This window comes from Salarias fasciatus, chromosome 17 (assembly GCF_902148845.1).
Source record: "Salarias fasciatus chromosome 17, fSalaFa1.1, whole genome shotgun sequence".
Taxonomy (NCBI): Eukaryota; Metazoa; Chordata; class Actinopteri; order Blenniiformes; family Blenniidae; genus Salarias; species Salarias fasciatus.
In genome coordinates, this window is record NC_043761.1 from 11,373,759 (window position 1) to 11,387,280 (window position 13,522).

General features: G+C 43.6%; 2 protein-coding genes across 2 annotated transcripts; one reads left to right on the top strand and one right to left on the bottom strand.

Moving 5' to 3' along the window:
* The first annotated feature begins 1,168 nt into the window (after positions 1 to 1,168).
* Positions 1,169 to 3,584, top strand: tmem229a (transmembrane protein 229A). The gene has a single exon (XM_030113998.1). The coding sequence runs from the start codon at positions 1,369 to 1,371 to the stop codon at positions 2,401 to 2,403; it is 1,035 nt and encodes a 344-aa protein (XP_029969858.1). The 5' UTR covers positions 1,169 to 1,368; the 3' UTR covers positions 2,404 to 3,584.
* Positions 3,585 to 6,167: 2,583 nt separating this feature from the next.
* On the bottom strand, positions 6,168 to 10,316 carry LOC115404342 (hyaluronidase-1-like). Its single transcript, XM_030113631.1, has 7 exons — positions 9,892 to 10,316; positions 9,555 to 9,721; positions 9,304 to 9,472; positions 8,996 to 9,214; positions 8,767 to 8,925; positions 7,345 to 7,434; positions 6,168 to 6,967 (listed from the first exon to the last, which is right to left on the bottom strand). Exons 1-7 carry the CDS (start codon positions 10,249 to 10,251, stop codon positions 6,542 to 6,544), a joined length of 1,590 nt encoding a protein of 529 aa, XP_029969491.1. The 5' UTR covers positions 10,252 to 10,316; the 3' UTR covers positions 6,168 to 6,541.
* Between the last annotated feature and the right edge of the window lie 3,206 nt (positions 10,317 to 13,522).

Genomic DNA, 13,522 nt, shown 5'->3' on the forward strand with positions numbered 1-13,522 from the left:
ATATATGCTTCACCTGCTGGAGGAAAAAAGGTAAAGCATTCAAATTTACACAACTATTATTTAGGGAAAATACCCTGAATGTGACTTTTTGGGAGGAATGTGTTCAAAAATTGATATATGCTGCAGCTTGCCAGTAGTAGGCTTAGGTGGACAGGGCATGCCATGTAAACTTTCTCTCCAATAAAAAAAAAAAAAAAAAAGAATTGTATTTCATCTATTTTCCAAACATCCGCGACACTAACTGAAGATTTTCTACAGGACATTTCTCCATATCCATCCTGATCAAAGATCTGATAGGTTCGTTTCCAGAGATGATGGATTAGCTGCTCATCTCCCTTTTACAAATGGGTTTAGTTAGCCAGGCACAACAGAAGAGTAATCTGCTGTAATTATCATTAATGAGTCGTAATTAAAGAGCGCGAGGACGTCGCGGGGGAACGTGAGCTGCGTCAGAGCAGAAGCGCGTCTGCAGCCGCCTCCATCAGCCCGGCGGTGCTGCGTTCAGGGGCTACTGGAAATATTAATATCTATGTTTCAACATCATCTAAGTTCTACACCGGGTATGTACTTTCATATTGATATTATTACTGATCTGGGGTATGATTTACTGTTCAAATACAATGTAATGCTAAATATTTGTATTGTCTTTACTTGCAGCTATCTCATGTGTTTGAGTTGGTGCAGAGGTGTGGCAGGTATGAGAACATCTGTAATCTGCCAGGTGGGGTTACACAGGTTTACTACACCTTTTTACAGTTTTTTATGCCAGTTTTGTATATGAAAATAGAACATTGCCTGGTTGTTACAAATTAGTGAATTTAGTACATTAGGAGTAATACATGGTAGTACATGTTGGAGAAACATCTCCTGCATCAAGAGTGGCTCAAAGTAGTCAAGATAATCTCTTTTTATAAAGCACTTTAAACCAATTTACTTACTGTGTGCATCAATATCCCCCCCCCCCCCCCCCCCCCCCCCTTTTCAATATTGAACGTTTGATCACTGTTGCACAATAATTTCTTCTCTTGAACCAGGTAAGTTGTGTATCCAAGACTGTAAGATTATACATTCACCTCAGGAAATCAAATACCAATGTGTACTTTTCTAATTTCATTAGAAAAGGTGTGTGGGATGGGGATTTGTGAATGAACAAACAAAAGCGGTGGATATAAAGCAAGAGTAAACAGAAAGAGAAATCTGAGTACGTGTGATGAGGTTGTGCTCTCGGTTTTTCCGGTTTGCCCCTGAACGCAGCACTCGGTCCAGATGCAGAGATGCTTGCAGCCTCACCGCGCGGCCACACCGGGACAACAAAAAGCAATGCGTAGGAAGCGGACAGCTCGACAGCTCCACACCGAGTGACCGATCATGGCCGGCCTGTGCCGGGACGCTGCTTCCATCAGTCCGGCGGCGGAGCAGCACCGCGGCGGCCGCCGGCGGGAGCCGTGCGCGGACAGCGGGGACGCGGCGCAGCCGCTGCGGGAGCTGCCGCGCTGGATGCGGCTGTACTTCTACGGTATGCACGGCGTGACTCTGGATGTCCTGCTCTCGTCGCTGCAGGGGGTTTTTAATCATCGCGACCCCAAGCTGGTGGGCTTCTCGTCTCCGTATCTGTGCGTCATGCATTCGCTGACCCACTTCGTGCTGGAGAAGGTCTACTCCCAGAAGAGGTGCTTCCGAGGCCGGCCCGTGGTCTTCCATCTGGTTTTCTATCCGTCCGTCTACATCGGGCTGCAGATCCTGATCGGGAACGTCAACACCCTGACCGAGCAGGTGCGGGTGGTGTCCGGGGCTCAGCTGGCAGTGCACTACATCCTGGCTCTGTATTTCTCCCAGGTGTTCCACAGACTGCTGTCAGGTCTGCAGTATCACCCCTCCCGGTCTGCAGACCTCCAGGGGAAAGTCGCCCCTCCACATGGCCTGCCGGGGGTTCTCCGCTTCTTCTTCTTTGGGATGCACGGCTTTCTGGACGAGGTGATGTTCACCTCCGTCTTCAACCTGGTGGAGAAGTCTGACCAGACCCTGAGCGGCCACACGTCCCTGTGGTCCTTCCTGATGTACGGCAGCTGCAGCTTCCTGGTGGAGAAGCTCTACCTGCACCTGCACTTCCGCCGGGGCTGGAGCGCCTCGAGGAGGCTCCCCATCTACATCTGCTTGGTCTACGCCTGGGAGTTCTCCTGGGGCCTGGCCCTCAGGCAGTTCGACGCCTGCTCCTGGGATTACTCGCACTATCCGCACAACTTCATGGGACTCGTCACCCTGCTGTACCTCCCCGGGTGGATCTGCCTGAGCCTCTACCAGGACGTGCTGTCCAACGTCCTGCTGAGAATCAAGTGCACCAAAGATGGAGATGATATGAATGGAAGACAGGCAGAGGTCAATGGACCTAAAAAAACACTATAATATATTATCAATCTAAGAAATCGCACTGAAAAACCACTGATTTTCCAGCTCCTTGTGGCTCATCGGGTTCTTTCTCTGGGGTCGTTTTACCTGCCTTCGCTCAGGATCAGCATTTTACCCACTTTTCACAAAAAATATTTACTGCAAAGTTTCTCTGAAGAGAAGAAGACATAATCCAGGTTCCACTGCATTCCACACAGATCGTCACTGATGATTCAGGGTCTTTTAAATGGCGAAACACAATTCAGTGGCGACTTCCCTGACCCCAGTTAATTTAAGTTTACCGACTGCCTTTTTTTAAATCTCATGCAAGATACAGTTGCAATATGAACTAAGTACAAGGTTGAATTCTTTTTTTATGGATTGCAGGTGGCATGCACTGTTGACTGAGCAGTTTGGATATGCAGTGGCATATTTTTACTGTAGCACATAGTTGCATGTTTAAATTACCACTGTTACTCCTATTTGTTTGCATGTGTACTTCTCACAGGCCATTAATTATTAAAAAAAAACCCTCAGAAATTACCCAAACATCCAACCAGACAGGAGTCGTCAGTTTTGTAACATCAGGATTGTCAGTACACACAAAAACAAATAATATATATAAATAATATATTAGACTAGACCAATGATGTATCAGAGTTCTATTAGATAAAGGGACAGAAGCAATCACTGACTTCAGATGTTTTGGGGGCTGCACGATATGAAACATCACGATACTATGATGTATTCTTGCTTCGCAATTCGCACTTTTGTATCACTGTGCTTCACACTCTTAATCTTCAATCCCATGCACATCTTCAGCGGTTAAACTGATTTCTCTTGATTTCCCCTTTTCTGCCTCTGACTTCTCACTGACCTTTGTAATGAAGTGAAATATGATCCGTCCATCCACAATCTAGTTCAGTAAGGTGATAGATCACACAAATGACGATGAATTTGCGGAATATCATGCAGCCCTACCTCCTACAGTCATGAAATCAAAATAATAGCATCTGAATTATGAAGTGGGTCAGATTCAGTGTTAAGACAAAGAAAGTTAACATCTGTATATATTACATTAACAAAACAAACTTGTTAAAATAATCCTCTGACCAAGTACTGCATGCCAACTAATAGAGTAGAGCTCAACCCAGTCTAGTATGTAGCAAAAGAAAAAAAAAACACACGTGAAGCACCAAGTCAGATTTTACTGTGAATTTTTCATGAACCAAACACTACTTAGCTGGAGTGCCTTCCTGTGGAAACCGAGTCAGCCGGACTCGAATAAACAACACCAAGTGTCCACAGAGCTCCTCCTTATCAGCCTGTGCTGCAATTATAGGTCACAGACGCATTTAGCCTCTTCGCTGGAGTTCCCAGCGCTTAACTACAGGACTGAAGGTCCGCGCTGTGAGGACAGGTGCAAAATGCTACAATCGTTTATCTACCAGACCGACTGCATTTTCAAAACGGTGGAGTTATTATTGGCACATATTTTGTCACCTTATTGATTGAGCCTTAACTTAAAGTCTTTCCACTGTGATGGAGGCGGGTGGTTTCTCTTCAACTCGGCAGCTATACTGATGTTCCTCCACATTTCCATTTTCTGCTACGTGTGGGAGGAACTTTTTGCGTCTTTGAGGAATCTTCATGGCTGAATAACTGTGTTTTAATCATATTTGTGTTGTTCACTTCTTAAAAACAGACCAAAACTAACTTTGAATGGCATGCTTTGTACCAGCTATAATTTTGATTAAATTACTTTTTTTTCCCTCTCAGACATGTCTGGCATTCCTTCATCTCTTTCCTTTGATACAGGCAAGCTCTTCAACTATTGTGTTCCACTTTGGCTTCACGAGTGCAGAACAAACCTGGGAAAATGCAGCATAACAAAAGAGCTTTACAGAAGAATTCAACGCAGTTTCTTGTTTTTGTGTGGGTATGTTATCTCATCGATTGTTATCAGCGGTCACAGCAGGTTCAGCACCGTCAGAGCAACATGTCGTGTGTAAAATGACTAAATTTGCTGAGAGGTCGATGCCGCTCCACTAGTTTCTTAATGCATGCGTGAGCACTGTAATTGTGACAACTTGCATGATTCAGCAAGACACTATTTGTGCAGCTTGTCTCAGTTTTTAACGACACCTTGGAGATGATGGTGACACACACACACACACACAGGGCGTTGTGTGAATACAGCAGTGGCCGAAGGGACCTGCTCGACACCGCGGTGGGAATACCAGACAGCCTCATTAACGCTCTCAATCACAATACAGTGTGACTGCTGCGTCAAACATCACTATATGTGAAAACAAGGAAAACTTCAGCACCACGTGTGCTTGAAGGAGACGACAAGATTCACAAAATGTTCTCTACGACACACGGATCATGTGAATACAGACTTTAAAAAAACACAGTCTGCAGTGAAAACAAATGATATGGTCAAATTTATAGCTTCAATTGGATAATAAAGGAAACATCCAACTTTTTAGCTGCTAAATACCCAACATCTGTGTTTGGATTGCAGTCATGACTGTTTCAGGTTTATTCCAAATGCAAAATTACTGCAACATCAAACTCACTTGGATCAGGCCACACACAGCACAGTCAGACCTTAATGGGACTGGAGAAGTGAAAAGACAAGACATTTCTCAACTTACATCCTGAAAATATCCACTAGTGAGTGTAGTCTGCAAAATTTGTTTCTTGTTCCACTGATGTTGGTAAAGGACTGCTTGGATTGCATGTTTTCTGCAGCCCTCAACATGCATGTTTTAGTGGTGCATTACTGCAGGCATCCAGTCTTCATTTATGGCCCTCAGTGTGGTTTTACTTCTCTTTCAGTTGACATATTTATCATTGAAAGTAATTATTAGTAGTATGTATGCAGTGACTGCAGTTAATGTCTGTGACTTTTCAGTCACTAATGTCATCCACAGGAATGGGCCGAACCCAAGCCAAAAGAAAATAGAAAGTATTGCTTATCCTAACTGAATGAATCACTGGAAAGGCTCCAAAACAGTTCTTGGATGTACCAGACGTGGAAGCATGTAATTCCTTCTTGGTATACCACCTTATTTACACATTTTTTCTCATTCACTGATAAGCAACAAGTGTCTTTATGTTAGCAATTGTAGCATTTGTCTCCAAACTGACTCTCTATCATGTGACTGAGCTGAGGCATCGTTTAGCTTCACCTCTGTTCATTCTGCAGCAGCCAATCAGGATGTCTGGAAGGAAAAAGGTCTGCAGACCTGACTGTTCCAATCAGGACTGTGAAGTGAGGTATGAAACACAGAGGGATGTTTGAACGTGTTCTTCGTTAACAAATAGTCGACAATAAAACCAGAGGAATCAGTCAAGGGATTATCAGTAAGGATATACACAGGATACTTGAAATCTAATTAGCTTTTGTTTCTGCTTTAAGATCTTGAACTTTCACAGTCAAGTCTTAATGAGACTCCTGAACACAACAGATCCCCTATTAATTAAAGCTGTGCGTTCCATACTATGAAGTGTGAAAATGTCTGCTAAATCAGTAAGTGTTTCAGCTTACTGAGCTGAGAAAAACTCCAACTAGACAACTTGAGTGGGTGTTTCAAGGAATAAAATGCATATTTTGTTCACCACTTACAATTCTGCAACATAAAAAATGACTTTGAAAGATGTTTTTTGATGCGCTCATTGTACAACAGTTCAGTTTCATTCAAATTTATTTATATAACACCAAAAACAATATTGCCCCATGTCAGCAGGGTACTTTAAAAGAGAAAGTCATCAGAGTCTCTCTATTACACCCTTGTTTTTTCCCCTTTTATTTTACATACGCAGTCAAATCATATGCAAATTATTGCCGGGAATAATGCAGTTGTAGGCCGAGCACAGTGACTGCCCTTCACAAATTCAGTCAGTCGTCGCTAGGCTTTATATACACTACATAGAACGGAAGACAGTGCTCACTGAACAGTTTCAGTTCAATCAACCTCACATGAGGAGGTTACTATTGCAACAGCACATCCTCAATAGGGTACAAAAAGTTTAAATTTAAAGGTTATTGTGGCACTATTTGGTCAGGACAACATTGGACTGTATGTGGCCCCTGGACTAAAATGTGCTTGACACCCCTACCCTACACAACTAGTAAACTAATAATCCTTCAGATTTTTAGATTATCTTGAGGAATACTTGCCTGCTGCTTATTGTCTAATGCGGCTTTAGTCAGAGAGTTTAATTTATAGTACGGCCCTTGCTTGTTGCTGAACTTCAGGGCCTTTGAGAGCTCTGTGAGCGTCCTCGGGCTGCAGCTCAGTCCCTTGTAGCACTGGCAGGTGAAACTCTTGCTTAAAGCCTTCAGCTCTGCCAGGCTGGGCCTTCCTAAAACCAGGTAGCGTTTCTGAACTCGCAGCACCCTGAAGCTGCCCGGGTCCAGGTGGAGGTAGTGACTGGACTTGTAGCTTTTCCGGACACAGCGGCCGTTGCCTCGGCACAGGTATTTGCTGCAGAGCTGCGCCGCCGCCGTGACGTTGGCGACGTAGGGGTTGAGGGTGGAGGTGAGGTAGGATGACAGGGCTTCACAGGAACTCTGGGGATTGAAGGAAAACACAAAGAAACTGATGAAATCTGTTAAAAAATTGTAAATATTTCTGCATGTTTAAAACATTGGCAAAAAATATCACAAAATAATGCCTGAAATGGCACACTTTAACAATATCCAAGTGTAAGGATGTCCATTAACTTCAATCATGCAGTAAAAGTCACCATCAACAAGCTAATTCTGGCTTCCTAGCTCTGGATTGACGGCTGCAGTTGCTTCTCCAGCCTCCGCAATCCGTCAGCAGCTCCTGTCAGCCGGCTGCTGATGTTGATGAGCAGCCTCCAGTACCTATCATCTCATTGGCCTCTTTGTCTCCGTCTGGCTGTCTCTCAGCAGTCCGGTGTGGGTCAGTGGTGTGATGTTACCTGGTCATCGTAGTCGGCGCTGGCGCCCCACAGCACTGCTCCAGCAGCTCCCACCGCTGCACTCTCCCCGATGGTGCTGATCAGATCCCCCTGCACACAAACAGACAGGTCACCGAAGTCTCTGTGCACACAAAACAACAGCAGGCAGTGACAGATAACACAAGAAGGCCATGCATGTATACTTTTCTGCAGAAATGCACAAGCTGTACAAGGTGAGAAGAGGATAACAGTTACATCCTCAGGTTGGTTTCCACCCGAGCAGGATGTAGTTACGTCAAAGAAACCGAACTCCACTTAAAACTGAACCTCTGGGCTGGAAACAAGTCCCTCCCTGGATATAAGAAGTAACCTAAGAGGTATCTAATCTAGTCAAGTGGGCAGTCACCCTCTAATTAGTTGCTGCATAAAGATGTTATCTCAAATATTGAATTTATTTATTTATTATTAGGTCTGCTCGGTGTTATCGTCATGCTGCATACATGCCATTTACTTGATTAAAAACTCCAAGCTGAGCTCATAAGGTTTATTTAAAGCAGGTTATGTTCATTCACACGCTGTCTATATGGATCCACCAAGCTGACGGGGTGGGAAATTATTTTTTCTCGAGAGGCCACTTAAAAATGAAGACTGCTATAGAGAGGCGAGCAATAAGTTAATCTCTTAATAGAAAGTTGTTTCTTGTTTTGACAAATGTTTGTTGTTGGTCTGCGTCCGTATTGAATTTCTCAGTTTTGCCCATTTCTTATTGATTCTCCTGTCTAGAAACAGTGATTCATATTGTGATCCTTGATAAGATCATCTCTCCATGAAATAAGGACACAGCTTCACCTTTGAATTCAGTTAGTAAGTACTTAGGTGCCCATATACGGGTAAAAAATACCATCGCAGGTATTTTGTTTTATTTTATTATACTCACTAAGGCTGCCAACAAGCCCAAATTTAATACCAGGCTGTCCTAATGTGTGGAAGGATGAACAGAGCTTCAACTGTATTACACATTACATTATTAGTGACCGCCATAGACAGGAAAAAGCATTATCTTTTAACAGCAACGATTACAAACATGACATAAAGTGAAATAAAGAGTGATCAAGAGTGTAGAATGTCAAATCAAACACATAGTTTGTGGAAAACATGTTGTGCTATTCAAGGATTAAGATATGAAATCACCATCATCAGTCACATATTAATAAAGACACATTAACGTGGAGAAGAATTGAGTTTAACTTTATATTGGTCCTCCACAAATTCTCATTCACCTTATACACCACCATCATCAAAGTCCAGACATCAAAACTTTACCATTCATTCCGCTCCAGAAACACTGGTATACCACTTTTGTCTGAATGTCTCATGTCCTTATTTGATTAGATTTTTGAATGAGGCGAGAAACAAATCCGCAGTCAAATCCCTCGTCTTTACCTGGCTCAGAAAGCGTCTGTTCTGATCAACAAAGACAGGACGAGTGTAAACATACACAGGTGCAGTCGCGCTCCATCTGGCAAGAGCAGATACTCTCAAAGCCTCCTGGACCCGGTTCCTCACCATCAGGGCAGCTTTGGGACTGTCTGCCAGAGACGCCTGGAACCGCACAAAGACAGTAATGAACCTGGGAGGAGAGATCTCATTCATGAGGGGAAGTCGTACCAACCTGCAGGTACACGGAGGGGAAGAGGGCCGTGCTGGAGTCCCACAGCCACAGCAGCTCGTCGTTCTGCCTCCTCACTTCCCTGGAGCACTGGCCCGTGTAGTGGGACTCCTGCCAGCCGTAGTTATAGCAGTTGGGAAACAGATAGAAGCCCCAAAGATAGTTGGGCCTCATGGTCCTGCCCACTGACAACATCCCTGACATGTAGCTTTTCGCTGCCTCCTACAAGATAAAAATGTAAAAGAAGAAAGTGAAGAATACAGTCATATTATAGTTTGGTTTATATTCTTCGTCACAGAGTTCGTTAAGACCTGGAACTGCTGCTTGGCGGCCTCTGTGGCCTCCTGCACTGTGAGGGAGCGGTTCGCCTGCAACGCGTGAGCCACCGACAAGGTCTGATACACTTTCTTTATGCCCCAGTTTCTGTCCCACAGGGGGCGCCATTCCTCCCAGTCTATTACAGCCAGGCCTCTGGTGGTCCTGCAGGGAATGAGGAAGGTAATTATAAAGGGAAATATCAGCATGACATGAGTCAGGAGGAATAATTGTTAAACAAACGTACGTGGAGGGGATGTAGAAGCTGATGTCCGCTCTGGCTTTGTTCACACTCGCTCTGAGGTTCCCTCTCTGAGGGATGCCACCGTAAAGCTTTCTTTTACTTCTGAGGTTGACATGAGGGTAAAAACCCAGTCTGTCTGTGTAGAACAGAGACAGAAACTGACCTGGAACCTGCAGACAAGTAAAATAAAGTGCACCGAAACCACAAGTGAGAAGGCTCCATGCATGTATTTTAAAGTGATGTTAGGTTTCTGTTTGAGCTTTAAAATTCAGAGACATCCAAATGACCCACAAATTGCAATTTATTGGCAAATGTTTGATTGTAATTTTACCTCCCTTACCTTAGCAGGTGTAGCCACTCCTTTAAAGACAGAGGTGTCCAGTGAAACGTTGTATCTGTTGCACACTAAATCGGGGATGTTCCAGGTGACGATGAAGGGGTGATGCTCAAACAGCGGCCCTGTGGTCTGGGGAAGAGGGGAAGCAGCAGGTCGTCTGGGCTGGCGGGACGCTGCAGCTTCGTTGCGTGTCGGCTGGACTTTTAGTAGTGATGCAAGGGAGGGTTTTGCAAGTGAAGACGCTGAGAAAAGTTTGGAATCGGAAGATGCTGGTAGATTAGAGAGGAGCTTGTTGGAGTAAGGAGTCTGAGGTGTGATAGGGTGAGGAGGAACCTTCTGAGGAGAACCAGAATATGAAAACATGTTTGATGACAGAGATCGGTATCTTTTATTTAAAGGTGGTGACCTCGATGCGGAGGGATGCAACAGGAGTTTGCAAGGGTGCACTTGCAAGAGTTTCAGGGGTTTGAACAGAAGGTGAGACGCAGGATGACAATCAGGATCTGTTGGGGCTTTTTTGTCAAACTGCTGGATGTCTGAGGAATCTGTTTTGGGGGTTACTGGGCCATTTCTGGGTAATGTTCGATTGAAGAATGCCGCAAAATATTCCGAGCCAGAAGATACTGAATTTAAAAGAGATGCAACCGACAGAGTTGAAACAGGAGATGGGGCCTCAGCAGGGGAAGAAAAGTGCAAGGGCTGTGCGGGGAGGGGGGATTTCAGCGTCGCAGGGGGAGTAAAAGAGGCTGCTGGCACTAAGGTTGTTGTGTTGGCGTCATCCAGAGGAAGTGATACCGATTTCGGTGTTCTCAGGGCAGCTAAAGCAAGAGCGGGCCAGAGAGAAACGGTGACAGTGGTCAAGAGAAAGAGAGGAAGAGTTGGGAGGATGGACTGGGTGAGAGAGAGGAGCAGCAGCAGGCAGTTTTTGCTCTTCAGGGTGACTGGAACCATTCTTTCACCTGGCTTGAGAAAGAGGAAGAAAAAACAACAAAGAAAAACAATCTCACAGTAAAGGACAGTAAAGGAACATCTGTAGGCCCACAGAGGGCATCAATCCTGGACAGCCCATCAACATGATCATTTACAGTGTGTGTGTTCAAACATCACCAAACACAGAGAGGTTACTTGACCATGGAAACTGCTCCATAATAACCAGATCACTGCTCTCTGCTGTAGGCAACAATAAAGAGGACAGGATTGCTGTGTGCTCACTTCAAATGTGCTTTTAAAGCTGCGTAATCCCTTATCTATGACAGTGATTTGGCAAAATGAGCTCACTGTTTTCCAACTCCTGTCTGACACAGCCACCGTGTGGTTGTCTTTATCAGTAACACCATGATACTAGAAGGTAACCTGTCATGGTAATTTAATCTTATCTTCAGGTGTATCTGGACTATATTTAAATTTTCCCAAACTGTGGTCCCTCCCAGCATGAATCCTATGAATAGGCAGTGAAGTCATTTCCCAAAAGGGATCGATAAAGTACACTTTCTTCTTATTCTTAAAAACTACAACTCAATCAGTTTGTTAATATGCACAACTATGAAACTGCCTGCAGAATCATTTCTAGTTTAGACTATTATTAACTCTAACGCACAAGCTACCTTAAAACTAGTCATTCACACATTCTTGACTATAAGTTCTTTGCATTACCCAAAAAAGAATAAAAAGTTCCTCATGAAAACAGATTTCTATGATGTACACATTGTCAAGTCAACATAAGACCATATTTATGATCCCAACCAGTCTAAACAAACAGAATGACACAATACCTTGACATGCCTTCAGCCCAGTTGTCACAGCTCAGGATTCCACGCAGAGTGAGGACACCCATCCAAAACAATGATGCTCATATAATGGAGGTGGGACAGGCGTCCAGAGGAGGCGTTACCCTGTGGGCATAGCTGTGCATCAAGATGCTCCAGGCTCCTGTTGTTGTCTCAGGAAGAAAAAAAAAAAACATCTTGTTTGGTTCAGTCTGTGCCAAGTTTGACTTGGAGCAAACAAAGAAGGCACACCTGCATGTGAGGTTATGAAGCATGCACCCTGAGTACAGGAAAACAAAAAGAGGGGAATTAAAATGAGTCGTGCTTTAGAATACAGAAATCACCTGGCGTTTAATAGCTTGATGAGTTGAATTTATATTTTCACCAATAGAGAAGTTAAATGGTTCTTTATAGAGAAAATACATTTCATGGCATGTTGATGCTACTAGTCAGCGACCAGAATCCATTAAATTCTCTCCCTCCGGCTTGGAGACAGACAAGTTTGACACCTAAGTGACAAGAAAACAGTTGTCTGGTATTATTGACAGTGCATCCATTTCTGCGACAGAGGAAAAAAAGTAACACAAACTGGGAAGTTTCCGGATAATATAACAAGAAAACCAAAATAAGAGCATGACTTGACTCTTTGTTTATAAGCACATTTAGATAAACTGGGCTGTTTACTCCCTATGGGCTGTTGTCTGCTCATTTGTCTGGTCAGGTGAGTTTAATGCGCCATTTGCTGGTGGTTACTTCACATATCACTGCCACAGTGTGAACACTGGGACTGTGACATTTGACCTAAGATGCCTTGAGGAGGGCTGACTCCATGTGGGCGGTCTACCACCAACCACATTATAAAATACAATATCTGAGACTAGATTAGATCAGATGTTTTCCACTTCTCCTTTGCCCAGTTTTTCACTTGGATTGGATTGTTTTTAACACCTACTCTCATCCTCAGTCTGCAACGTGCACGCTCTCAAACAGCAGACTCCAGGTATTGTTTGCACATGGATAAAACAAACAGAAGTTTTGCCAAAAGGAACTACCAGGCAGTATTCCTTGCATACTTATCCACTAATGATTTGAACAGCTGCATGAGATTCATTGTTTTCCTCTCAAACAACGAGGCTCTCAGCACTGAAACCTTCATTGTCAAGTTGGAAGAAAAAAACACACACACACACACGAATAACCACCTCAGTCACAGCCCCACCAGTCCTCTCCTCACCTCTCACCTCGATCACCATGTTCCTAGTTGAGTGGCAGGGTTTGAATGAAGCAGCACATGCTGAAATGCTTTGTAGTTTTTTTTTTAATGTTGTGGCATAAATATCTATTGATTTGTTTCAGAAGCCAGTGTGCCACATTCATGAAGACATAGCTGATGCAATACTGTCATCTTGTGGTTTGAATGAGTAAATGAATAAACACTGGAGGGTTAGTCATCTTTGTGTGGTAAGGATGGATGGATTTTAAGTATAAAATGCTTATTTTAACGAAAATGATGATTAAAAGGAATTGCACTTTGCACAAAATACATTGAATAAAACAGCAATTTTGCATCAGCTTATGCTACTAAATCCTCTTAAATGGAATCATCTATGACTTGTATTGCAGCAGTTATCTGTGAACCAAATGTTTGATGATCTGTTGATACCATCAAAACCATACAATCATATTAAAGAACTGTCAAGTGTTTCAAATAGAACATATCTTTGAAAAGGTGGGGAATGCCTCCACCCCCACCATGTGACAGTTCTACTGCTAAAAGAGCAAAATAAATCCAGTAAATTGAGCAGTAAAAGAGAAGAAAAACCTTGTTCATCTTTGACATGTTGAAACTTAACCACTGAGGCAATTGT

Coding starts and splice junctions, on each gene's coding strand:
- tmem229a (XM_030113998.1), top strand. CDS start 1,369: ATGGCCGGCCTGTGCCGGGACGCTGCTTCCATCAGTCCGGCGGCGGAG.
- LOC115404342 (XM_030113631.1), bottom strand. CDS start 10,251: ATGTTTTCATATTCTGGTTCTCCTCAGAAGGTTCCTCCTCACCCTATC. Junction 9,215..9,303: donor CCGCCAAGCAGCAGTTCCAG/GTCTTAACGAAC, acceptor TTTATCTTGTAG/GAGGCAGCGAAAAGCTACAT. Junction 8,926..8,995: donor TCCCCTCCGTGTACCTGCAG/GTTGGTACGACT, acceptor GTGCGGTTCCAG/GCGTCTCTGGCAGACAGTCC.